This window comes from Amblyomma americanum, chromosome 1 (assembly GCF_052857255.1).
Source record: "Amblyomma americanum isolate KBUSLIRL-KWMA chromosome 1, ASM5285725v1, whole genome shotgun sequence".
NCBI classification, from domain to species: domain Eukaryota; kingdom Metazoa; phylum Arthropoda; class Arachnida; order Ixodida; family Ixodidae; genus Amblyomma; species Amblyomma americanum.
The window spans coordinates 403,705,079-403,730,035 of NC_135497.1; the positions used below are offsets into that span (position 1 = coordinate 403,705,079).

The 24,957-nt window shown below is 47.1% G+C and overlaps 1 protein-coding gene across 2 annotated transcripts in view; it reads right to left on the reverse strand.

The window, feature by feature from the left end:
* The window catches only part of LOC144102531 (uncharacterized), a 122,933-nt gene that overhangs the window by 24,149 nt on the left and 73,827 nt on the right, over positions 1 to 24,957 (reverse strand). Inside the window, exons 9-11 of one of the 2 annotated variants that reach the window (XM_077635783.1) lie at positions 20,937 to 21,077; positions 19,703 to 19,834; positions 10,144 to 10,325 (exon numbers count right to left, since the gene is read on the reverse strand). In XM_077635783.1, coding sequence (XP_077491909.1) covers positions 10,166 to 10,325; positions 19,703 to 19,834; positions 20,937 to 21,077 — 433 coding nt within the window. In that variant the 3' untranslated portion in view covers positions 10,144 to 10,165. The remainder of the gene's footprint in view (positions 1 to 10,143; positions 10,326 to 19,702; positions 19,835 to 20,936; positions 21,078 to 24,957) is intronic. The other variant, XM_077635790.1, reaches the window with a different exon arrangement.

The window sequence follows — 24,957 nt, forward strand, 5'->3', positions numbered from 1 at the left end:
TCCTTGCCTAATGAGTAAATGGTACCCAGACACCTACGATTCTTCCTGCCCCTTCTGTGGAGCAGTTGGCACACTCTTTCACGCGGTTTGAAAATGTCAAGAAGACACGGACTTGGACAGCAATCCCGATCCGACTTATGAGCGCTGGGAGGCAACCCTTCATAGCCACAGCCCCCTCGACCAGAAATCGCTGGTTGAGAGGGGCCGGATTATGATGGCGACCAATAGGTTCTCGTACTGAACCCACCCAGTTTTTATGCTCTGGATAAATGTTTTTCCTCCTCCTCCTCTCTTTTACTCCCACCTTCCTGACTTCACTTACCGCGCGGTTCGGGTTGCCATCGAGACATACGAGACAATTACTGCGCCATTCCCTTTCCTCAAAAACTAATTTTCAATTTTTACTTTGTTGCTCTGGCTCTTCTTTCTTATGGTGTCTTCGGCTGAGCCGCACTGCCTCCGTGCCGGTGATTAGGAAGTGACGTCAAATACTACACGAGTGGCACGTCCACTTGCACCTCAGCCGAACGTGCAAAACATTCTCAGAGTGCCGTTGCTCTTTCTGCCCTCTGTTCACCTTGGCCTCTGAGACTCTCACAGATCTCAGAGGCCATTTTTACGAGCGGCCGACGCCAACGACTGCAGTCAGCAATTTGTACAGTTAGCAACAACCCCTTCAGTAACAGCGCGCAGGACCGGCGCTCATAGCGACGGTGGGCAATGCGGGAACCACGACCATGCTCATGAAATACTGCGACTGTGCTTGTGCAGGTTTGTCAGACACACCACGGCGTTATGCTCGCTGGTTTTGATGCATTGCAGCCGCTACAATATTCAACATTTCATTAAAATATGCCCACTTGTGATGCTTCGCATTTTTTCCTCTTCGTCGATGCTTCCTATCGGCCACTGTGTAATGATATTGTCTGCGCCAACAGCATCGTCCGCCCGCGACGTCTGCTAGCGCGAGCTGCACGACGGGATTGCACCGCGCTCCACCGTCGGTCTCCACGGTGGCGCGGTGGCGCGCACTCGTGTCGTGCTCGTCCCAGCCGAACGTAAGGCACAGCACGAGTGGAATCCAGCCGAACGTGGAGCACCGCACGAGTGCGTGGGAAACTCCACGAGTGCCGTCAGCCGAAGACACCATTAGTTTACCCTTGCAGGGACAATGGGATCGAAAATAAGTAGTTATCAGGGGCTGATTTTGTGAGATCTCTTTTTGGATCAGTCGCTTTTGATGAATTTTCTTCATGTTTTGAAAGGAAAACCAAATTGTTAAGCTAAATTTCTCCTCGCATAAAGCGCCTTAGTCACTATGATTTAGGAAGACGTCGTCGCATCGCATCATCAGTCTACGTGTAGTCAACACCATTCCAAAGAAAGCGCAAACAAGTGAATTATTTTGTTGCGGTACAAGCCACTAAGGTAAGCATTTCAGAAAATGTGGCCATTTGGTTTTAGACGTATCCTCAGCTTTTCACTCCAGAGCAGCGAGGCTACAGATTACTTGGAAGATGAATTTGACATTATTACGTGGAATTTTTCGCATACGATGCAGCAACAAGATAAAAGCCCTTCAGAGAATGTTGGAAAAGGGGATGCTGACTACGCAAAAATATTACATTTGGCAGGTCATGCATGCTCCGCGCTCCTTTTATACAAGAGAAACTTGGGGCCTTGTGAACAGTCCTTACGTTCAAAACAACAAAAACAGCTTAAATCTATGGAATTCGGCTACCCTCGGAGACGAAATAACCGCTGTCCTTTATCAGTGCAGCCGTTGACTGGGAAACAAGGTAGTCCGTCATAACTTTTCCATTATCGTGTAGTCGGAGTAAGTGCATAATGCACAAAATACGCTTAAAACTGCCAAAACACTACTGCCACGAGTGAAAACAGTATGTACTGTCTACTACCAGATGAGTAGCATTATTGCAGTCGCCCCGTGACCGCACAGAAACCGTGCCAGACGCGTAGTGCACTGCACGCAACTGACGCGTGGGAACCAACATGCCGCTGCGAGGGGGAAACGGCGGCGCGGGGTAGTGCAAAGGGTGTCCCCACCCTGAAAGCGGAGCGAGCGGACTTCCAGGCACCCTAACCGCTGGTAACCGCTGGCTCCAAGCCTGCATCGATCCGGCACCTGATGGTAGCAGGTCTTTCACCAAGCAACACTTCTTCATACATTGCCTGGACGCAGGGACCGTACCATCGTTCTCTTCTGGACTTCATCAAATCAGCTAACCTTTTTCCATTCATTTAGATCATTCATCACACCTTCACCCATCATTGATGCCCTGGGGCAATAAATTTCGCTTTTAAAAAAAAAAGCCTGCACCTGCGGCGGCGGGTGGCTCTTGCCTGGTTTCGCGCTGTGGTCCGCTGGTTCATGGTGAGCGCAGCACCGAAATCAAATAAAACAAAATGCAGATGCTTAAGCTGCGTATCTTCAACACAGTCCACATATATTCTTCATCGCAAACTTTGCCCGATGAAAATATTTAAAATGCGGAATCGCTTTCCTATTCCTCAGAACTATGTCCTGCATATTATTCATTATTTTTATTTCAATACTCTAAAGGCCCGATGCGGGCATTACATAGGGGGGGGGGGGGGGATTCATCAAAGAAAACTTGACAAATATTCAACACAGCATATAAACGGTTGAAGAAAGAAATAAGCAAGTCAAGAAGCCAGGTACAAGTTAATAGGAGGGGGGGGGGGAAATGGCTAGGAACAGCTACTGAAAAAATGCACATGTAGCAAATCCCACAAAACAAGACAAAAATCGCAATCTTCAGAAGCTACAAAACATGGCATCTAACATTTCATGGAACGTTAAGGCCGACACGCACACACTGTAGCAAACGAAAAAAAAACGCACATCATTCTACATTGGAATTTTCTAAGTATGACCAAAGAGCTGTTCGAAATGATTCGAAATGAACTGTTCGAAATGAATTTTCTGCGCATGACCAGAGGCGGGAGATGGAGCGATATTTTCAATGCTGTTGCACTTTGATACGGAGAGTAACGGGAAAGGATTAATCGAGCAGCCTTGTTTTGCACAGACTCCAACATGTTAATAAGATAGCTATAATGAGGGTTCCAGATCACTGACCGTATTCTATTGCAGGCCTGATTATCATGTTGTATGCGTGTAGTTTTGTGTCCTGGTTGGCTTGGTGTAGTCGGCGTTTAAGAAGACCAAGTTTTTTTAAGGCTTTGGAAGTGATCAGTTCAATATGAGAGCTCCAGGATAAATTAGAGCTAAAATTAACACCGAGGTATTTTACCGACGCTGCAGTTTCAATGATAGTATTATTACCTGTGTAGGCATTAGGACTCGTGTTAACAGCGGAAGTAAACTTGAGATGTTTAGATTTATCTGCGTTAATTACCATTTGCCACCTGCCGCACCAATGAGTTAGCTCATCAAGATCAGCCTGGAGATCAATGATGTCGCAAGGGCTCGATATTACTCGGTGAATTACACAGTCGTCTGTAAATAATCGTATTGTTGATGTTATGTTCGACGTGATGTCATTAATACATATTAAGAAAAGCAGTGGACCCAGCACCGAACCCTGGGGTACTCCTGAAGCAACACCTGTACGTCTTGATAAGAAGCTCCCTAACTTAACTGACTGAAAGCGGTTTGTTAGAAATGCGTTGATCCACTGCGCAGTACGTTGATCCAGGTGCAGGTTGCGTATCTTTATTACTAGGCGGTTATGAGGCACGCGATCAAAGGCTTTAGAGAAATCAATAAAGATGGAGTCAATGTAGAGGGAAGAGTCGATTGCTTGATGAAGGTCCGTTATTAACTCAAATAACTGTGTCTGACACGATAAATGTTTGCGGAAGCCATGTCGGTTGTTATGAAGCAAGTTGTTGTGGTTAAGATGAGTCATAATGTTCGTGTATATTATGTGTTCGAGTACCTTGCAACGTCTCGAGGTTAGAGAAATTGGCCTGTAATTGTTAGGAACGGATCTGTCTCCAGATTTACATACCGGTATTACATAAGCGGACCTCTAATCTTCTGGCACAGATGTCGTATCGAGTGACTGTTGGAAAATGAGAGATAGAAGGAAAGCTATGCGCTGGCAGGTAATTTTTAACAGTTTCGCGTTGATACCATCGGGTACTGGGCTAGTGTGATGAGGTAGGCGTTCAATGGCACGAGCCACGCCAAGCGCAGATATGTGAATGGGTGAAAAGGGAATCTGGATATTGGCCTCGGGAAGCAGCAGTGAGTTGTAAATGGGCAATTCGTCCGTAAAAACTTGGGAGAAGTGGCTATTGAATTGTTCTGCACACTGTTCTATAGCTAGGGTGCTGCCGTTTACATCCAAAAGAACCGGAACCGTACTAGCGCTTTTAGGATTAGCAGTGTTCCAAAATTTCTCAGGGTTTGTTTTTATCAAACTAGGAAGTGTAAAATAAAAATATTTGTTTTTTTGCTTCAGAAATTTGTTTTTCAGCTATTTTGGAAATGCTTTTGTAGTTTACCCAGTCTATAGTTTCCTCTGATCGAACCGCTTTCCTAAATGCTCTTTTTTTTTCTATTTAGTGCCCTATTTGAATCTGTGGTAAACCAAGGATCATTAGTTCGTGTGCTTATCATTAGTTTTGGCATGCAGGAATCTTCAATTTCTTTGAGTTTGTCACGAAACAACTTCCAGTTTTTCATTAGTCGTACGGTTATGAAAATTGACCTGAGAGCTATTTGTGAAAGTTTCCAGCAACAGGTTCATTTTTTCAACATCCGCACGAGCGTAGTTGTAGATAAGCTTTTTTGTTTTGTCGGCCCGTGGAAGTAGAAGAGAGCAGTGCACAACTTTGCGGTCACTTATTTCTTCCAAGACGTGGATGTCTGAGAGCTCAGGATGGGTTGTTAGGGTGAGGTCGAGAATATGTTTGCCGCGAGTGGGCTCGTGAACAGTTTGGGCGAGCTGGTGATATTGAAGTAGATGAAGAAAGTTAATGTTCTCCTGTCGGTTACTATGGGAGCCAGCAGTTAGCGTCGTCCAGTCAATCGCGGGCAAATTAAAGTCACCTGCTAAAAATAGAAGGCCATTCGGGTGCTTTACAAGGATCTGCTCGATAGCGTCATTTAACAGTTCAATGAATTCAGGTTGGCTACTTGGTGGCCTATAACAGGCGCCTAAAATGCAAAACACATGACCAAGTTGAGCAGGAACCCAGACTATTTCTAAGGGGGAGTCGATAGGAATAAGAGATGCATGGAAGTCTTTGTTAATCGCAACGAGCACCCCTCCTCCTCGTCGAGAATCAGCCCTATCTTTGCTAAAAAAAACGAACGATGATGGAAGCGCGATGTCGTGACATGCAACATCTTCGGTTAGCCACGTTTCCGTACCCACGATAATATCAGCTGAGCAGGTATGTGCAATAGCTTTAAGTGCGTCTACTTTGTTATATATGCTGTGGAAGTTTGCCAAGACCAAGGAGATTGGTGTGGTTTTGTTAAGGTGGGCTTTCTTTGCGGTAGACTATCAATTCTCGGGGGGTGTGTGCCTGGAAAGAAGTTTTTTCACGCTATCTGTTGCCGAGTCATACCGGTAAACACCATTTTTCATGTGAAGCTTATCAAATCTTACAGAATAACGCTCGTTTTCTCTGATGTTCGCTTTGGCGAAGTCGCGCAGCTTTTTCCTTGCATGTAGAACCTTCGGGGAGAGGTCTTTGTCAAGCCAAACTTTTGGTTCCGTGAGATCTTTCAATTGATGTGCATTTTGAAATGATTCGAGCTTAGATTTAAAGTTCAGAAATTTAACTATAATTGGTCGGGCTTGACCAGAACGTAGCTGGCCAAGGCGATGGGCACGTTCGATGTCACCGCACTGTATCTTAAGATGCTCGCTGAAGAAGTCCTTAACTATCTTTTCTGTTTCTGCATAACCTTCGTGTTCTTCTTCAGCAAGCCCTTTAATAATCAAGTTGTTCCTTCTCACTCTGTTGTTCATGTCTTCGACTACACCTGTAAGTTCATCGTTTGTTTTGCGTATATTTGTCTTGACGTCTTCTACAGAAGAAGACACGGTGTCGAAGTTTTTGTTCATATCAAGTACAGCGGACATACTTTTCTCTATTACAGAAACACGGTCCTGGATGTTGTTTAGGTCCTGTTTGATTTCTTTTTGTGTTTCTGACGTTTCAACAGTGCGAGCACATCATCAACCTTTGGTCCGGGATTTCCTTCGACATCTCCCGCACAAAGCAAAAGTAGGCTCAGGCATGTAGAAAGCAGGAATAAAGAAAGTCTCGGGCAAAGTTCACGGACTAGTCCCGCCCCTGGTCTAAATCGATAGCCTTGCTCACACACATGTACGTGACGAGAAGAAAATGAGCCGATGCGAGCGCGATACGTGCACAAATCCACACCATTGAAACACAGCAGTTGGGATTAGCGGCCACGGGAATATGCTAAAAAGTGATCAATAAGTAAAAAGGCCTACCTAGAAAGCAAAGTGCACAAGTCATCGATATGCTCTTGTGGCCGCGAATCCCAAAAATGCGAAGCCGGAGGGTGGCTTTATAGGCGTCCCTGGTGAAGAGTCTGCTCCAGGCGGCGCTGTCCCCGTCTCTGACGTCACAGGACGGGTCCCGTTCCTTGGTGTCACGCAACGGAGCCAGGTAAGGCGCTCGATGATGGGATGAGATGATGGTACTATATCGCGGCGAAAATTCTCTACGACGCGTGCGCCGTAAATCCAATAGCGCCGTATGGTGGCCAGAGACGATACTCGTAGATTTGACACTAACTACTAGTTTGCGTACAAGTATCAAGAGGCATTGTAACGCATTGTTATCTGCTCGAAACCAATGGCACGCGGCCTTTCCGCTTTTGTTTGTCAAACAAGAGACCACCAGATTTCTCTCGAATGACTGTAGCCACGCGCAGGTCTTTTCATGTTCGAAATTGCCGTAAACGCATTAGGCGTGTAATGTTTAAAGTTCCTTGTCACCTTTCGATTTTGCAAGGCCGAGAGCGACCGTCCTTCTGACCTAAGTTGACTGAGCACTTGTTTTATCGCTGCGCCGCCGAACAGCTTTCGTTTTGAGGCATGAGTTCGCCCAATAAACAGTTCTCGACTTGGACGCCAGCTTTCTTGTCGTCATTCTGGCTTGGCTAACGTTACCAGAACGCAACAGAATCAACCAGTACAAGCTGCGTGTGCTGCCACAAATACTGATGCATACCGAGTATTTCAATTTCAGAAATTATGTATGTCCACTGAGGGACATCGCCTACCATAAAAAGCGCTATTTTTTGTTGTTCACGTATGTTCAACCTTAGGCGTGTCCTGAAGCGGCCTAAAAATATTTGTTTTAAGTATCTTTCTAAAAGATCTGAGATTATGCAGTCGAGTGTCCAATGCCCTCTACTCTCTTAAATTCAGGGATTTTTATAATATGCAAGCATCGCAAATCTTAATTTTATTTCCTTACACTGTAAGCTAAGCGAGCTGGTATAACGCGCATTGCTTACAGGTTTATTAGTGCAGCCCCGTTATGATGCGGAAAACTTATTTTTAGATGCTACTTCGTTTTCTGAATGACGTGAGGAAAGTTCATGCTCTCGGGAGGTTTATGGAGAGCGATCACGAGGCTCAAAAATGCGGGAGAATAATGCAAAGCTGGCAGTCATCGCCTCTCAGATAAGTCTGTTCCCTCGTGAGTCGCGAAGGTTGATTTTATTGAGACAGAGCGCAGTTCGCAACTAACTTTGCTTTGCTTGCAGTTACTGTCAACAACTTAATTTCTGCGTCGTCATCGGAAGGGACGGCCGCTCGTGAGATGCCATCAAACTTCAACATGCCTTTCCAAGAGGAGATCTTGGACGTTGCGTGCGTGCAGCCTGCACACTAAACAAATTCTCACCCTTAAGGGTTCAAATCAGCTGTCCCCAGACGAACACCCTTTTGGGTGCTAAAAAGGGTGCAAAGATCAGCACCCTGCAGGAAGGCTGCAAAGCATGAAAGTTTCGATGGCGCGCATCTATCCAAGGCTTTTGCTTCATGGGTGAATCAATGTGGAGCACCCTTCCAACATGCATTCGTAGAGGTGTTATGGAAAAATAGTACCCTTTAATGAGGGTGCAACCATTACATCCTTTAAAGTATCACTAAGTGCACCCTTCATTAAGGGTGCTGACCTCTGCGCCCTTTTTTAGCACCGAACACTTGGAAAAGGGTGTTTCGTCTGGGGACAGCTGATTTACACCCTAAAGGGTGAGAAATTGTTTAGTGTGTGCTCTGCTCCTGCGGCAGGGTTGGGTGCCGTCTATACCCGTTCCTTTCGCGAATGACATGACGCGTTTTTTCCTGGAGAGCACCATGAATTCTTGCTAATGCCGCTGTTGTGCAAAGTTAAAACAGCTGCGCTTAAAATTTCAGCAGCTATATTTGCGCTGCAGAATCCTCTACTCTTTGAAACGTGCCATTCAAGCGTTACACGGCGCATATCATTCTACACACTCATTCAGACCGGCCGGAAAACAAACTGCAGAGGCTGATAGCCTTGCTTTTAAGCCAAAGGTAAAATATTAAGGCTTGACGGTTACCACTGACGCGTTCCGAATTGGGAGCAAGGGCGTGCTCTCCTTCCTCGTGAACGTGGGTCACCGCGGAGAGCGGTGGAGCAGTGGCGACACCTCCGAGGTGCGGCGCGAGGCGGAAACAGACCCAATTGCGAAGGCTGTAAGAAAAGCGCGCGCTCCCCTCGACACCGGCCGTGGTGCTGAAATGCTGCGAGTGTCACGTAGGAGTGTGATCGAGCGTAGAGGGCGGAGGCTATGCGAGAAGCATCTTATGCCACCTACGGCATCAAGACTGCTACAACCGAGGCTCTGGCGATATGCAGGAACGCCGTTCCCCCCTGCGATGATCTCTCTGCTTCGAAGGGTTATACATTTAGTCCTCGAAGTCGGCACAGCGCTGCCTCGTCACACTCTTAGTCTTTTCGCTGAACAACCGTCAACTCTGGGGTCTAACGATTGTCGTTACTCCCGAAAGGACGAAAAATCACAGCGTATTTATAAGTTTCCAACAATATCAACATGCACTTTAGCACAGTTGTTCAGGAAGTAATCGTGCAGAAATACTCCTTTATTTTGCGAGAAACAAATGGCTATCGCTTTACTGGAGTTTACAATTAGTGCGTCGCGCGCCACTTATTTACCGCAGCAGCATTTCTCCGCAATTCGTCGGAATGAAGAATAAATTCCACCGAACGGAATAGCTTCAGGCCGCCTGCGAACTGAAATATTTTTCAACGCTTGAGAGAACATAAAACATCCACACCCTGAGTAGTAGTAGCGGCAAGCATGACCCTTGCAGTACCGCACAATGTACAAAATAACTTGAAGGATGAGCTACCACCTCAAATGAGAGTATTGAAGAAGTGACCGAGCTCATTTTTTTTACCATGCAAAAAGGGACGGTGATAGTCAACACAGTCGAAGCTTCTCTATGAGCAACTCATGGCAGGGCAGCCAGATAAGATCCTTCTGTCCGAAGATAATTTGTGATTGACGTGTTGTCTAGCCGGAACTATTTTGCCCGTATAGTTTAAGATGGTTACAAGGTTTGTATCTGAATAGGGACCAGGTAAAAATCTGCATGGTTCATTGCACAACTTAACCTTCAAGAAAAGACACAGCTACGTATAACACGTTGAAGCTCCTTACAGAGAGACCACAAAAGCAAAACTGGTGTAACTTGCATGCATCAGCACGACATCAAAAGCCTCTCAGAAAACACTATGTGCATCTCTTTCTATGCTTCCGGCCTTTTCTACTTTTGTTCTGTGAGTCTTATTTGTGCATGGAAAACGCAACACCACATGCATCTCTTATTTGGGTGCACGATGAAAAAATTCCATTTTCTTGTCCGTCTGTTCAAGTAATGCGCTAAGCATTCACCCTCTGTTCTGAACTGTACATACTGTCAAAGCAGGCCATTAAGTTCATTTTCCCGTATTGCATGACGTTGCGAATTTAGGCGCACGCGGTCGACCAGTGTTACCCAAGGAAGAGTTCGCAGCCACCGACGAGGGCGTGGTCTCTTCTTTCGTTGAAAAAGAACAGCTAAAAAGGAACAGGGCCCGTACCGTCGTGGCAGAAGGCGAGCGCCTAACGGGGCCGCCTCACCGGGGCCCCTGGCGCGGAGGCCTTGGTCGAGCGAGTGCGTGGCCCCTGCCGCGACGAGCCCGGAGTAGCTGCGACCGAGCTGTCGTCTGCGTCGGTTTTGCCGGCAGCTCCCTGTGCGTGGACCCGTCGGCCCTCTCGGGCTCTGCGTAGTATCGAAACAGCGAATTTACGACCATTCGCAGTCTTGCAGCGATTGACAGGTGAGACAGTTTTTGTGTTTCATGAAAAGTGGTTACTGCTATATTTTTTTCAGTTTCAATACTCAAGAACAAAAACGTACACAGTCGAGCCCGATAACAGCGTTCGAAATTAAGCTGAGATTTTAGACACACCTGGCGCCTGTAATCGCCCATTCTCGTTAAAGTACGGAAATGTTTGCATGGCTTGAACCACGACGAAACCAAACAGCAGGGGTGAAGCCAACTGATAGCCTTGCGCAGCCAAGGTCGTCGTTCTTCAGCCCGCAGTTTTTTTCTGAGGCGTCAAAACGTAGAAATCAACAGAATCGGTGGTAATTGAAGCGACCATTCTGAGAGCATCTCTGTCGAGCACAGCCTTCTATAGTTTCGCCTCTCGAACCTCGTTTGAAGTAACTCACATCGTTCCGGAGCTTCACTGGGGCGATAGCGGTCAAGAATTTACGCGACGTGCCAGCGCTTGGCAAAAATGCATCTGTGCGCAGCCGTAACAGAGCTCCTTCGTTCCTCGCAACTTTTCTACCCTAAAACCTACCTCCCACGCGCTGTGCGTAAATTGGACCCTGCGCCAAGTGCGGCTTCGCCATCCACCTGGCGTCTGCTCTAGCCGCCGTGGTGGACAAAGCAGATCGCGTTACCTGCTTTCAGGGTACCTCTGCATGCGAGTCGCCAGCCACATATTTCCCCCAATTTTTATAGTGTGCCAGCAATAAGGCCCTGACTCAACGACTTCCACGATCTTTGCCTGCAGCCTGCTTGACTCTGGCAGGTGGTTCACCACCTACCCACCGGGTTGTGTGGCAACGGTTCTGTCTAACGGTTGCCTGACCAAGCCTCGGACCGAAGCCGAGGAGAAAGCCGCAGTGCTAGCGAACTTAGTTGGCATTTGGCCTACCCACGCTAAATCGTCCGTCATTTTTATCTGGTGTTCTTCATAGCAGTGATCCATAATGTCAAACAAGCGCACACTGAGAAAAATAAAACTGGGGGGACGGGATAGCGTTACTGGGTTAAGGCCCCTATAGGCAAAATTGCTTATTCTCCACAATAAGATTCATAGATCGCTGGAAGTCCTCATACCACTCCCCGCGCAGTGGTGCAGCGGTTAGGTGATGCGCCACTGCCCTGCAATGGCAGGTGCTGTCACCGGTGGGGCTTGTGAGGCCCGAAAGGTTCTTCCCGAGCAGCCTCTCGCGACCAGTCATTAAGTGCCACCTGCCATGGTGGCCAGTTTGCTCACAATTCGGTGGACAGGTTGCGATGACGCCAGAAGGTCATGTGACCAGGTGGCCCACCTTGGTTGCTTCAGCGGCCGGTTGCTCCGGCCGCTTCAGCTGCGACGCACTAAACCGTCACCAACACTGACGCAACGCAATTTTTTCGACACGGTGGTACTTGCGCTCTAGCGTTACAATGAACAAAAAGGCCCCTAGTTTGAGAATGACTACTCCTCCTAGTCGCGAGGACGGTTTAATACTAAGGCCTCTGTGAAAAATGCGTTTACGGTAAGCTTAAAGAAAGAAAAGAAATGTGCAAGGCATTGTTCGCGTGAAAGAAGCAAGCAAGAATACTAATGGTTGGCAACAATATAAGATCCGTCTGCGAGTTCAGCCGTCACCGAGGTTAATGCGAGTGAAATTGCCGTCCGAGGCGATCATGTTGTGTAAACGTTCTCACGTCAACCGTAGTAGGCTACACACATCAGGGTGAAGCCCTGCGAACAAGTGTTCATGCCAGCCATGAATGCAGAAGGGAGACATTGCGTGGAAAGCGCGGTCCAACGCACAAACGAGACTCCTGTGGAGCAACCTCCGAAGGGTATACCTTCGGGCACTCACGGGTAAAAAATTATCTCCCACCTGCAATACCAGAAACTCCCACTCAGCACCTTCACGCATTTAACAACCCAGCAACCATCGCATTCGCAACGGATGTTTCGCACCTAGGCCCCCGTATGCTGGGCTTGCCTAGTGGATATCGCGTTACCTGTTTTTAGCTCTTTCCTCAGTTTTCTGCCGGTGGCGTCGGCTTCCGCAACACCACCGCCGGGCAGCACCGGGTCAAACTTTACCTTCGGACACCCACCGGTAAAAATGCACCTAAGACTTAAGGGGTCAACACCTTCCGAATGCAAGGCGTATTGTCTCACCACTATGGCATCGCTGTGGTAGCCTAGTTGTTCCGCTGTAATGTGTCAACTGAAATATGCCCCCATTTTTTCGCGGTCACAAGCAAACTAACGCTGGATTATTCGCATTACTAACTGGTAACAAACCTGTGAATTGTGGTTTGTTTGTGTCACACGGAAATAAAAAAAGAGCATTTCCTTCCCGTCGTAATGCTTAGCACAATCAGATTTTACGCAGAGGCCTTAGTATTCCAATGTTCTTCGCGACCAGGAGGACTGATCATCATCAAATTCGGAGGCTCGTTGTCTGCTCGTTCAGCTCTCGCGCTTCGGAAATTTAGGGTCCGGGCTGTGAAGAGCGCGAAAACAAAAAATAAGAAAAGATTGTTTCCGCAGGCATGTTGAGTACCCTGGAAAGAGGCGACGCGATCCGCTTCACGCATCACGGCTGTACAACGAAGGCTAGACCAGGGGCCTGGCGGATGGCGAAGCCACACCTGGCGCCGGTAGCGACCCCCGTACAGCATGTGTAGGGCGTAAATGTACAGAGTGAGTGTACAGAGGCTGAGGACATGCAGGGGTGCAGTTTTGCCACGCTCTCGCACATCCGGCAAGCTTTTGATCACGACTGTACCTCACTTTCTTTCCACCGGCACGGATCCGGCTCCTTCTCAGGGAAGTTGCCTATATAAAAGAGCTTCCGCTTGAACAGCCAGCTTGTGCTTGGCGCCATCCGCTCTTCTGGGCTGTGCCTTTCGAAGCACGCAAAAGGCAGCATCGCGGCGCCTTCTCTGTGCGTTACAACGAAGTGCGCCTCCGGCTGGTGGATGACATTTTGCAGCACCCATGCGCAGTCACCATTTTTTGCGTCGGTCATTTAGAGCGAAGAAAAGCAGAAAACGTCTGGCGCAAAATTTTTTTAATCTGCAAAAACACAACCTTATTTTAATTTTAATTGGTTTTATGGGGACAGGAAATGGCGCAGTATCTGTCTCATATATCGTTGGACACCTGAACCGCGCCGTAAGGGAAGGGATAAGGGAGGGAGTGAAAGAAGAAAGGAAGAAAGGGGTGCCGTAGTGGAGGGCTCCGGAATAATTTTGGCCACCTGGGGATCTTTAACGTGCACTGACATCGCACAGCACACGGGCGCCTTTGCGTTTTTCCTCTATGAAAACGCAGCCGCGGCGGTCGGGTTCGAACCCGGGAACTCCGGATCAGTAGTCGAGCGCCCTAACCACTAAGCCACCGCGGCGGGTAAAAACACAACCTCGTAGAAACGAATCGTGAGTGCTCATCGCACATAAAGGAGGTTCCGGTTTCATGTCCAAAATTCTCGGATTTTTTTTTAATTGTAAGATATTGTTATGAAAATATAAAGTAATTGTTCATTCTTCTGATAAGTAGAAAAATCTCGCTTTTAAAATGTTTCCATCGATCGCATCCAACAGTTAAGACTGCCGTAGGAAACCATTGGGGAAGCCTTTTGACTATAGCAAAAATATTAATAGAACAAAAATACGAGACTGCTGTCGGGTGATCGGCGGATATATTGATTGTTATAGTGATATCTTACATTATATGCAAAAACTACGTTCATAATTGGTTTCGCGCTAAAAATGATTTTACAAGAAACATGGTTGTCACCGTAAAAATCATTTTCAATGAGAAACTTTTGAGTTTTCAGGTCAGATCGAAATGTTGGCAGGGGAGGTGGCTTGGTAACTATGCTATCTAAAAATTTATGTCATCAGGCATCTATCTCTAAGAAAATTGTTCTCCCTGACTGTGAGGTTTTAGCGATCAAAATTTCATTTCCCCATTGTGCTGATATTGCAATTGCTAATGTCTATTTTCCTCTTGGTGTACACAGGACAGACTGTTTAGACAGCTTGGTGACTGGCACAAACAGTGCAGTCATCGCAGGAGATTTTAATTCTCACCATAGTGACTGGGGAAGTCGTACTGATTCCTGCGGCCAGCTTCTCTGGTTGTGGCTGTCTGTAAATGCTGTACGCTGCTGCAATTCTAGAGAAATAACCTTTATGCGAGGGGTTGCTCGCTCAGCCATTGACTTAAAATTATCAGCAGGTAGGCTAGATGTGACTGATTGGTCGACAGAGGATTCGGGTACGTCTAGTGATCACTTTCCTATAACTTTCACTATCCGGGTATCTCCTCTTAAAGCTAGTTGTGTAACCCATAAATTTTTCAACCACAAAATTTATAAAAATCTGATGTCCGCCTCACTTGCCTCTTTAGTTAATACAAGCCGGGATGACAAAGCTCAGCAGACGGTTTCATTTTTGCAAAATGCAATAGACCACTCAATATTCGCTGTGCCCGCAGCAGCCTCTACTAAACACCAATACACTGTAGCGCAGCAAAAGACGAGGACACAAGAGACGAGAGACGAACACCACGAGCGCTAACTTCCAACAAATTTTATTCTCCTGAAGCATCACATTTATACACCAGAAAACAATAATCACACGTGCGAACAGTATCGATTTCTTAGAAAAACGAGCTCTTTATCTGAGAGGAGAATGGAAGGTGTGCTAACCACGAGCATCCTGACCTATTTATCTTTTCGGCTTCAATGATTTCGCGCGTTAACCTTTCTCTACTTTTTCCTATCACACGACTTTTATCAAAGAAAGGCTTACAGGATTTTGACTTGCATGCGAGAATGTGGTCAACCAGCGATCCGCCTTGCCCGTTTCTGACGTTGCGAGCGTGTTCCATTAGGCGCTCGTTCAGACATCTCCCCGTCTGGCCGATATAGTGCTTCCCGCATGACAAGGGAATTTGATATACAACACCTTCATCGCACGTGACGTAGGGCTTCTGGTGCCTAGTTGCGCATCCGCGCGCTTTGTTGGTGTTGGTTTTTCCCAGTTTGCACAACGTTGCAAGTTTTTTCGGCGCCGAGAACACGACGGTCGCATTCGCTCGTTGACCAATTCTTTTTAAATTGTGGGAAATCTTGTGTAGATACGGTAATACAACAAGGTTTTTTCGTTCATGAGGAACTGGGTTTGTATTACATTGACTGTCTGGTTTCATTCTCTTAACAAGTTTTTCCGCAACAGATAAGAGAATGAAACCAGACAGTCAATGTAATACAAACCCAGTTCCTCATGAACGAAAAAACCTTGTTGTATTACCGTATCTACACAAGATTTCCCACAATTTAAAAAGAATTGGTCAACGAGCGAATGCGACCGTCGTGTTCTCGGCGCCGAAAAAACTTGCAACGTTGTGCAAACTGGGAAAAACCAACACCAACAAAGCGCGCGGATGCGCAACTAGGCACCAGAAGCCCTACGTCACGTGCGATGAAGGTGTTGTATATCAAATTCCCTTGTCATGCGGGAAGCACTATATCGGCCAGACGGGGAGATGTCTGAACGAGCGCCTAATGGAACACGCTCGCAACGTCAGAAACGGGCAAGGCGGATCGCTGGTTGACCACATTCTCGCATGCAAGTCAAAATCCTGTAAGCCTTTCTTTGATAAAAGTCGTGTGATAGGAAAAAGTAGAGAAAGGTTAACGCGCGAAATCATTGAAGCCGAAAAGATAAATAGGTCAGGATGCTCGTGTGTTAGCACACCTTCCATTCTCCTCTCAGATAAAGAGCTCGTTTTTCTAAGAAATCGATACTGTTCGCACGTGTGATTATTGTTTTCTGGTGTATAAATGTGATGCTTCAGGAGAATAAAATTTGTTGGAAGTTAGCGCTCGTGGTGTTCGTCTCTCGTCTCTTGTGTCCTCGTCTTTTGCTGCGCTACAGTGTATTGGAACTATGTACCAACAAGCCCAAAAAGCCACGCTACTCTACTAAACAGCCATCTCCTTGGTAGACAGAAGAATGTGAGAAGGCCTATCGTCGCAGAAAAGCGGCCTGGAAGAGGCTGTCCTGCAACCAGAGTCCGGCTAATTGGTTAAATTACAAATTCTTCTCTGCATCTTTCAAAAGAACACTTGCAAAAGCCAAGGAGGAGTACAACCAAAATTTAAACACATATCTTTCGAATCCTCGTCTTTGGAAAGCCCTGTATAGATTCATGGAACGTAACAAGAGTTCTGTCGTCCCTCTTCTCACTAGTTCAACAGTGTTATCACCACAAAAGGCTCAGGAGAGCATGGAGTGTATTGCTCAGGGATTGGCGTTACGCTTCTAGACGCAGAGCAACGTCCCTTTGTGCACAATTTCACCCTCTTCAGATTATACCGAGGTTGACGCATCAGAGCTCCTCTCAGTCCTGGCAATGTTCCATCCTGCAGCTCCTAGACCAGATGGTGTCACTGTTGGTATGAATAAAATTTTAGCCCAGGAGTTTACAAGCACCCTCTTAGATATGGTCAATGCTTCTCTGGAAAATGCATGGATTCCAAGCATTTGGAAGACGGCGAAAATTATTTTATTAATGAAAGATGTAGGAAAAGGATACGTCTTAGATAATATTCGGCCAATTGCGCTGACTTCAAATTTAGTCAAATTAATAGAAAGAATAGTGCACAGTCGCCTCACAAAACATGTTCATGACATCAGTGGTCTCAGCTCAGCCCAGATTGGCCTTCGTCGTGGATGCTCTATATGGTCCGCGCATCTGGATCTAGAGAGCAGAATCCGGCTCTCGCTACGCAGAAGAGAAGTTTCAGCTTTGGTCACTCTTGATGTAGCAAAGGCCTATGACAGTGTAGAGCATACTATTTTACTTAACAGACTTGCTCAGTTACATCCTCCAACCTACATTTATGCGTGGATATCTGAATTTCTGAAGGACAGATTCTTTTACTGCGCCGAGGGAACCCTATGTTCAAAAACATATTATCAATCAAGAGGTGCGCCGCAAGCATCGGTGCTATCCTCTCTGCTTTTTAATATTTTGGTCAGTGGCATCCCCATTCGTCCTGATATAACAGTTTTTGTGTATGCAGATGACATAGCTTTTTTCGCCTCGGCCAGGGATATCCACTCCCTTTACCACATTCTGCTGGAATATTTGGATGCTCTTGGAGTATGGTTGCAGGGTATTAATTTATCCCTGAATGTAGACAAATGCGGAGTTTTTGGTATTTCCTCCAGAGAGGCCTTTGCACATTTCATTAGTCCATCGCTCTCTCCAGATTCCACAAGTGGAATCCGTAAAATATCTGGGTGTTACTTATCACCCAGCATTAGATTGGAGCCTTCATATAAAGAACAATGCTTTTAAAGGAGAACGCGCTCTAGGCCGGCTGACAAGAATCGCCAATAAAAAGTTTGGGATGCGCCGCGACACGTTATTGTTACTATACAAAGCCTAAGTAAGACCTCTACTTGAATTTGGTTGCATTCTGTTCTCTGGTAGCGCAAGCTACAAGATTCAACCCTTAATTTTACTGGAATGGCGCGCTCTCCGCCTCTGCCTTGGTCTCCCAAAATCAGTTTCACACGCCCTGCTTTATCTGGAAGCCCGTATCCCTGATCTAACTTCCCGTTTTTAAATACTCACGGTGCGAGCTTTCCTCAGCTCGATGGACCCAGTGACTGATGTCAGTACTCCTATTTTTGTGTCTCAGCCGGCCTTATTCTTTTCTCATCATTGGCCACGGTATGAAATGCCACAAATTATGTTAACGCAGAACATTTTAACACCGATTGGTGTTGATCTCAGTTCTTTGCAGTGGGTTGATGACACGCCGGCAGCTGTGGAATTCCATTTCGACCACATCTTCCCATCTCATGCGAAACACATGCCAGCAAACATTTTAAACGGTATTCTCTCGGATCACATAGAGAAATACCCCCATCATACGGTGCTTGCTACCGATGCCTCCGTCAACTGCCAAAAAGCTGCAATTGGCATCTTTTTGCAGGATTTGGCATGGAGCTATTCCGTCCGCATCCCAGATTATATTCCTATATTCTTTGCGGAATTTTTGGCTCTTGGAATGGCCCTTCACCAAATTCCATGCCATGTGTCTCATGTTATTATTCTCGCTGATTGTCAGTGTTAGTCTCCCTTGACACTTCACAAGAAGATTTTTTGAGCCGTATCCTGCTATTTTTTGTCCCATGCACTTTTATGGTGGTCCGTTTTGTCTGGGTCCCTGGCCATGCAGGTATTCATTCAAATGAGGTGGCTGATTACTTAGCAAGGTCGGCTCTTGACGGGTCAGTGACACATCCCGTCCCGAATTTCAGGCTGCTGGCGATTTCCAGGTTTCAGCGGTTCCTACATATATCAGCCAGGTTACGAGATCCCTTACTAAATACCACTGACTATCAGCACTTAGCATGTAATTGGAACGTCCGTTCGTGTAAATCCAGGCTGTGTGAGGTAACAATGTCGCGGTTGCGGTGCAGGATTCCAAGTTTGAATTTATATCTATGCAGGTGTGGGTTGACACCGACGAACCTATGTGACGCATGTGGGAAAGTTGAATCTTTAGACCATTTTCTCCTCTACTGCCCAAAGTTCGCACTTCAGAGAAAGGTTTACCTGGAGGTCCCTCTCTCGAGGATAGGGCTCCCTTTATCTTTCCCAGTATTATTATCGTTTGGTGCGAACGCCAAGAGATTTGCATTGGGTTCTATTTGTGGGTTTCTCCACAATTACATAATTGCAACTGGTAGGTTGATGTGCTAATTCTTTTAAAGTTCTACGAGCTCTTCTTTTTCACCAAAATGCTGTCTGTTATTTAACTGTCAATTGTTCTCATGTTTTTATTCATTGATTTTTCAAAATTCACGATTGGTGCTTATTTTTGTCATCTTCCATGGAAACTTCTTTGTTTCTTCAACTACACCTTGGCCAATCCCCCCACCTGGGTATGTGCCATATACCTGGGGTGAAGAAGAAGAAGAAGAAGAAGAAGAAGAAGAAGAAGAAGAAGAAGAAGAAGAAGAAGAAGAAGAAGAAGAAGAAGAAGAAGCTGAGCCTTTTTCACTCTGCGTGGTCGAGAAGATAGGGAAATCGCTGTATCGTTATCTGGCTTCTCTTATCTTTAATCTATGGCTAAACTATCGCAAGACCGGCTCGTACACGTGACCAGGCCAATCGGGACAGCCCGGCGCAGGATACCACGAGCACCTGGTAAGCGGAGCAGCCCTTCCGCGCGCCCAACATTGAGTATTCGGCTTTTGGTTCGATGGCGCCAGCAGCCAACGAACTGCGGCAGAGCGAACAGCAGGCCTGGCTCACCGAACAGTAGCACTGCCGGTGGCCCTTGCGGGGGCTGTCTGACCGGCGCTCTTCGGGTCAGCTGCCTGCCCTCCGCGGGCTGTGCGAGAAGCCCGGCACTCGGCAGGCTCGTGGGCCCGGCTTTCAGCTGGCCTGCATGGGCGCAAGGAATGTGTGGTATGGTGGGAGATGTTTCTCGTCCCTTTTTAGCTTAGCAGCCATGACCGCTCTGATCATGACTCTGCATTTTCTGTAAACAAGGATGCTGCTCCTACCGGGATAGGTCGATCAGGGCCACTTTGGGAAACTATTCGGTAACATCGCTCCCACATGAGCGTGATGAATGGAGGTCTGAATGCGGTTTCCAATGAATAGACTAGCCAACGCTTTGTCGGTAGCCCGCTGGCACTACCAGTGGCGCCGCAGACTCAAAACCTGAACGTGTGCGGAATCATTATATTTTCCATGTCATGCACATCTTGTCGTGTATGCTTTTAATGCTGTGCTATAAGAGTGCTTCTTCTAGCGCACATGAGTAATGTTTTCATAAATAAGCAATCTTTTGTGTGTCTGCAAGTCATGTATTAACAATACTTACATGATTTGCAGGAAGTCTAAGTACAGAAACTGCTCAGTTCCGCTAATAATTTTCGTGGGCGTATGCAGTTGTTCGGCCTGCGTTTGGTAGCAAGGAGAACATGGCTGACATTAGATGGCATTACTTCCATAGCTGAGAGGGCGGGACTCATAGGTGGGAAGCAAGAACATAATCTGAAATGATCGAAAATTGAGCCTTTTGTTTCTGTGGCGTCGTATGACCGCGTAGCTCTTACTGGGGCTAGTTCTTCGTTAGCCCAAAACGAAATGAAGCAGCGCTGTGCTGCTGTCGTATAACAATGGATTGAACAATATTCCTACGGGAGAAAGGCCATTTTGGCAGGGAAGAAATAATTTATGAAGTCCAGTGTTTTTCACCCAATACTTACTAATCTACAGTTTGGGAAAAGACAAGACACACCCGAAATTGCGATGCGGGGCATGGCAAGTTCGCGACACTACACAGGAAGCTCCAGCTGCACAATAGCGGGACTGCCTCGTTCTCTTGACGTCGCGGTGTGGGACAGCACAAGTTCCGAGCAACCTATTGCACAGTCATTTCTTGGGACCATCATTAAACAATCGACTCCCGGCTTCCGAGGCGCCATCTGTAGGCCTCAATTCAGCGCCAGCGAATAGCGAGAAGGCGGAGGCTCACCGAACTGCACCGAGCGCAGCCTCTCCCTGTCGGCCTGTACCCCCTGGAGCGGAGGGGGCCGCTTGATTCCTGTTGCGCGACCTCAATCGAGTGGCCGGTCCGCCCTCGTCGCAGGGGATGGCCCTGGGTTCACCATTTCGCCTGCACAGGATGAACACACGGAACACCGAGGCACGTGATTTATCCCAGCTGCTGCATGACGTCCTTTCGCTGTGCAGCAGAGTTGTAAGTGGGCTCGTTTTCTCAAAAGAGGTCCTTTCTTCCGAACTGACAGCTGTACGAGGGTAGCTTTGAACGATTTTTCATGACTACGTCCTATTATGAGAAAGATGCAATCCTGAATGCGATAAACGAATGACAGAAATTAAGACTGGCTCATTGTAATCGAGCGGCGGCATTGTTGGTAGCCGCCTGAAGCTACACCAGTGTCCTGTCTGAGAATTATTCTTGAGGAAGCATATTTGGGAACCTAACATGTCTTGGTCGGAAAAATTCCATGGATAGCAAGAAAATATTAATGAGAACTAGACGCAAATGAAGGATTCTTTGTCGAGGCCCTTGTCCTGGCTGATTTTGTTGTGTTGCAGTACAAGCACGACACGTTAAAAACGGACTGCACCATTGGCGAGGTAAGAAATCCTTGCAATGTCTCAAGTCAATTGCATGAAAGCCGGCCCACTTTAAATTGAACTGAATAAGAGTTGATTGTTATTTTATCAGGGTAAACACTGAAGTATTATAAGGGAGAAAATATTCTGCATTCACTGATCGCTTCATGTTATACATTACGGTCAGTAGCGTCTTTCCTGTCTTCCTCGACAGTAGTTGTAATCCAGCTAACTGGATCACATTTGAAAATTTATAACTCAGAAACTGTAGAAATATTGCGACATGTTTTACAGCGCACGCTAAGACAGGTTGTGTAGTTTTACCGCTTAAAGCTATAGAAAAGTCGAAGCGTGCATTTTTTTATGAGCCACATTCAAAATCGGGAATTTAGCTGAGTCATTCCCCATCTAGCTCATTTGTTAACATTAAGCTGATTTACTAGACAAAACTAAAGTCTAAGCGTATTATATTTTCCGTTTTCTAGGTAGGTGTTGCACGTGCGGAGAAATTGGACTCTAAATTCTGAACATTTTTTATATTTGCCATGTTTGAAGTTCGTTTCGAGAATGCATCCCTCAATAAACACAGTGGTCTATCTACTAGCTAGGAAACGTCAAAAAGAAACTATCTGAATTTCAAGCTACAAAACATTTCCTTTTCTAGCGCCGAAGTTAAAAGTTTTTCAAGAGCCGCAAAACAAGTCCGTGTAACAAGCCGGATTTGATGCTTTCTTGGAAGGATAGGTAATTCTTTTTGCATGGTTGGGGTCGTAATAGTGAAGGGGTGTAACAAGTGAATGAGCGTAATTGCTTTTGCACGCCACTGCCGGCTGAACTCTAAACTGATGCACCTGCTTCGCGATCTTCGACTATGTTGAATTGGTTCAAAGAGTGAAGTATATTCATGCGACGTCGATGATCCTTTCGTACCGCTTCCCGCGGTGGATGGCGAAGTGCCATCAACACCGGGCAAACAGACGACGAATGCAGAACGAGGCGCGTGGCGCGGGCTGCGTGTACTGGGTAGTTAATGATCGCGCGCTTGAGCGTGTGTGTGTGTGTGTGTGGGGGGGGGGGGATGCGCCGGGTGGGCGGATGTGCGCGCGCACGGGTTGTGTGTAGCTTGTTACAACCCTGCTGGCGGTGCGACGTTTGGCTATCCGATGACCCCACAAAAAAAGGATGCCTGTCTGTGAAAATGCCCACGGCGATTGGCCGACACTTGGCTCGGGGGGGGGGGGGGGGGGGGGTAGATGGCCTTCACTTTGACGGGTTCCAAGCAAGAAGGACGCCTAGGGCAGCACCGACGACGAACAGATGAGAAGGGAATAAATGAACGGTGCCTGCAAGTAATTAGCCGTATCCGTCAGAAGCCGGCCGAGACCGGAGAGACCTTGTAGTTGTGGCCCGCGGCGCCGCACGAATTACCTGTGTGCCGGTTGCAATACTGTTGCACCTCTTTGCAAAATAGAAGCGGACTTGCGATTCGTCTTCGGCAGTTCCCACGGATGGACTCTGCAACGAGTGTCTCCGCTTGCTACATGCTGTGCAACTGTTCCCATCTTGGAGAAATTCGCCACCACCGTTGAAGGGGCGGAACCTTAGGGGATTTAAGGAGCGTTCTGAGTGAGAAAGGACGCTCTGGGTCCTGACGACAAGGCTCATCCAGTCGCTCGACGCATCAACTCTTGAATTTTGACTGTTTTCTTTTCTTCATAATGTAAACAAGTTTCATCAAAGTGCCATTCAACCGGCTTGTTATCAATTTCCGAAACTCGAAGTTCCATCTTTCCGCAGCCAGAAGGCTCGGACAGTCTACTCAACGGAGCTTGGGTTCGAGGTAGCCCCTGCGTCCATGACAACTGGTGATCAGCGGTGGGATACGAAGCTCCAAGCGGCAACAACGGTAGGCCAGCGCGAGAGCAGCTGTCTCGGGACAGGATGACATGCGCGGGTGAGCGCTTGGCTTCTCTCTGATGTGGACCAGATTCTAAAAGAGGGTTACATTTTAGAACTGGTAGGGATCTGTGCTTAAATCCTCGAGGTTTGGTATTTTTGCATAGTTGTTTTGGAAATAGCCTAGACTCAGACCACAGAAGCTGCAGAAGCCGGACCTGTTGCTGACGTGTAAAGAATTAGGGTTTGATAAAGAGGGTTTGGCACGAAAACCTGTGATTATTTACGCAATCACTGATTCGGGGGGAGATGATGAGGAGCTCGGTAAAGCATGTAGCCTAGAACAAAAAAAGGAAGAGCAGCTCAGAGAGAAGAAAGAGTGGGAAAAAGAGGAAAAGAGGCATGAACGTGAAAGTGTGAATGAAGCAAACAAATCTGGAGCGGGAGACAGAGCTCCGTAAGTTAGAAATGGAGTTGAGCAAGAGGTCGAGCAATTCTCCCCTGCAAGTGGTGCTTCTCAACAAAGAGGCAGAGTTCAAGATGGCTTGGTACATGCACCCATATGTGGTATCAGAGGATATCGGTCTGTACCTTGCAAATTCTGAATGAACGTGGAAGAAACTGTCCTTCAGTCCAGACACTTGGTTTCAGAGGCTCATGGATCCGAGAGGCAGTGGAGGAACAAAGCGTGTGCGTGCCTCTAGGGAGAATGGTAATCGAGGGCTCTTTCGGTACGCTTACAACCGAAGCCGCAGTTTCAGGAAACCTACCTAAATGCTTTCCGTATTTGTTCTCCAACAAATCGGACAGTTATTACGAGAGAAGGGCATCCTTTTTGGAGACCGAGTTGCGCAGGCCTTAACAAGTTCGAAGGCGCGAGAACTTGCAACGCAGCTGGTTCCCGAGAATGCCACTGCGAGGGAAACAGCCGTTCAACTTGGGCAGAAATATATGAACAAGTTTGAGAAAATCGCAAAACGAGGCACCCGAGACCGGTCAGCATGGGTCCGGTCAGTATGACAGACCGCGGAACGAGGAAATCCTAGAGTGGCTTTATGCCGCCAGTGTGAAACAGTTTCGCGGCGTTGCTGAGTGCGAACTGAGAACAGGTAGCAGTGGAACAAGCAAATTACCCGACCATACGGGAGATCAGAAAGCTCCAGAGACGAGTAAGGGAGAAAAAGAGAATTTCCAGATGAGAGGCGGTGTGCTTTATCGCTTATACAAGGATTAGCGTGGAGTGGAGTCATGTCACCTGGGAATCAGGAAAAGAGAGCAGAGGCTTTTGCGATAGTAGTGTTAGCCTGGTCGTTTTAAGGACCTGGAGAGTTTTGTAAGGTCGTGCGACACATGCCAGAGGGTCGCAAAGTCGCGAGATTAGTGGAAAGCCCCGATGGTTTTAGTACCGACCATTACTGAGCCGTTTCACCGCTTGGTGATAGATGTAGTTGGGCCACTTCCCGTGATAGAGTAAGGGTGTTGTGATATTTTCACCATGTTATGCCCTGCCACGATGC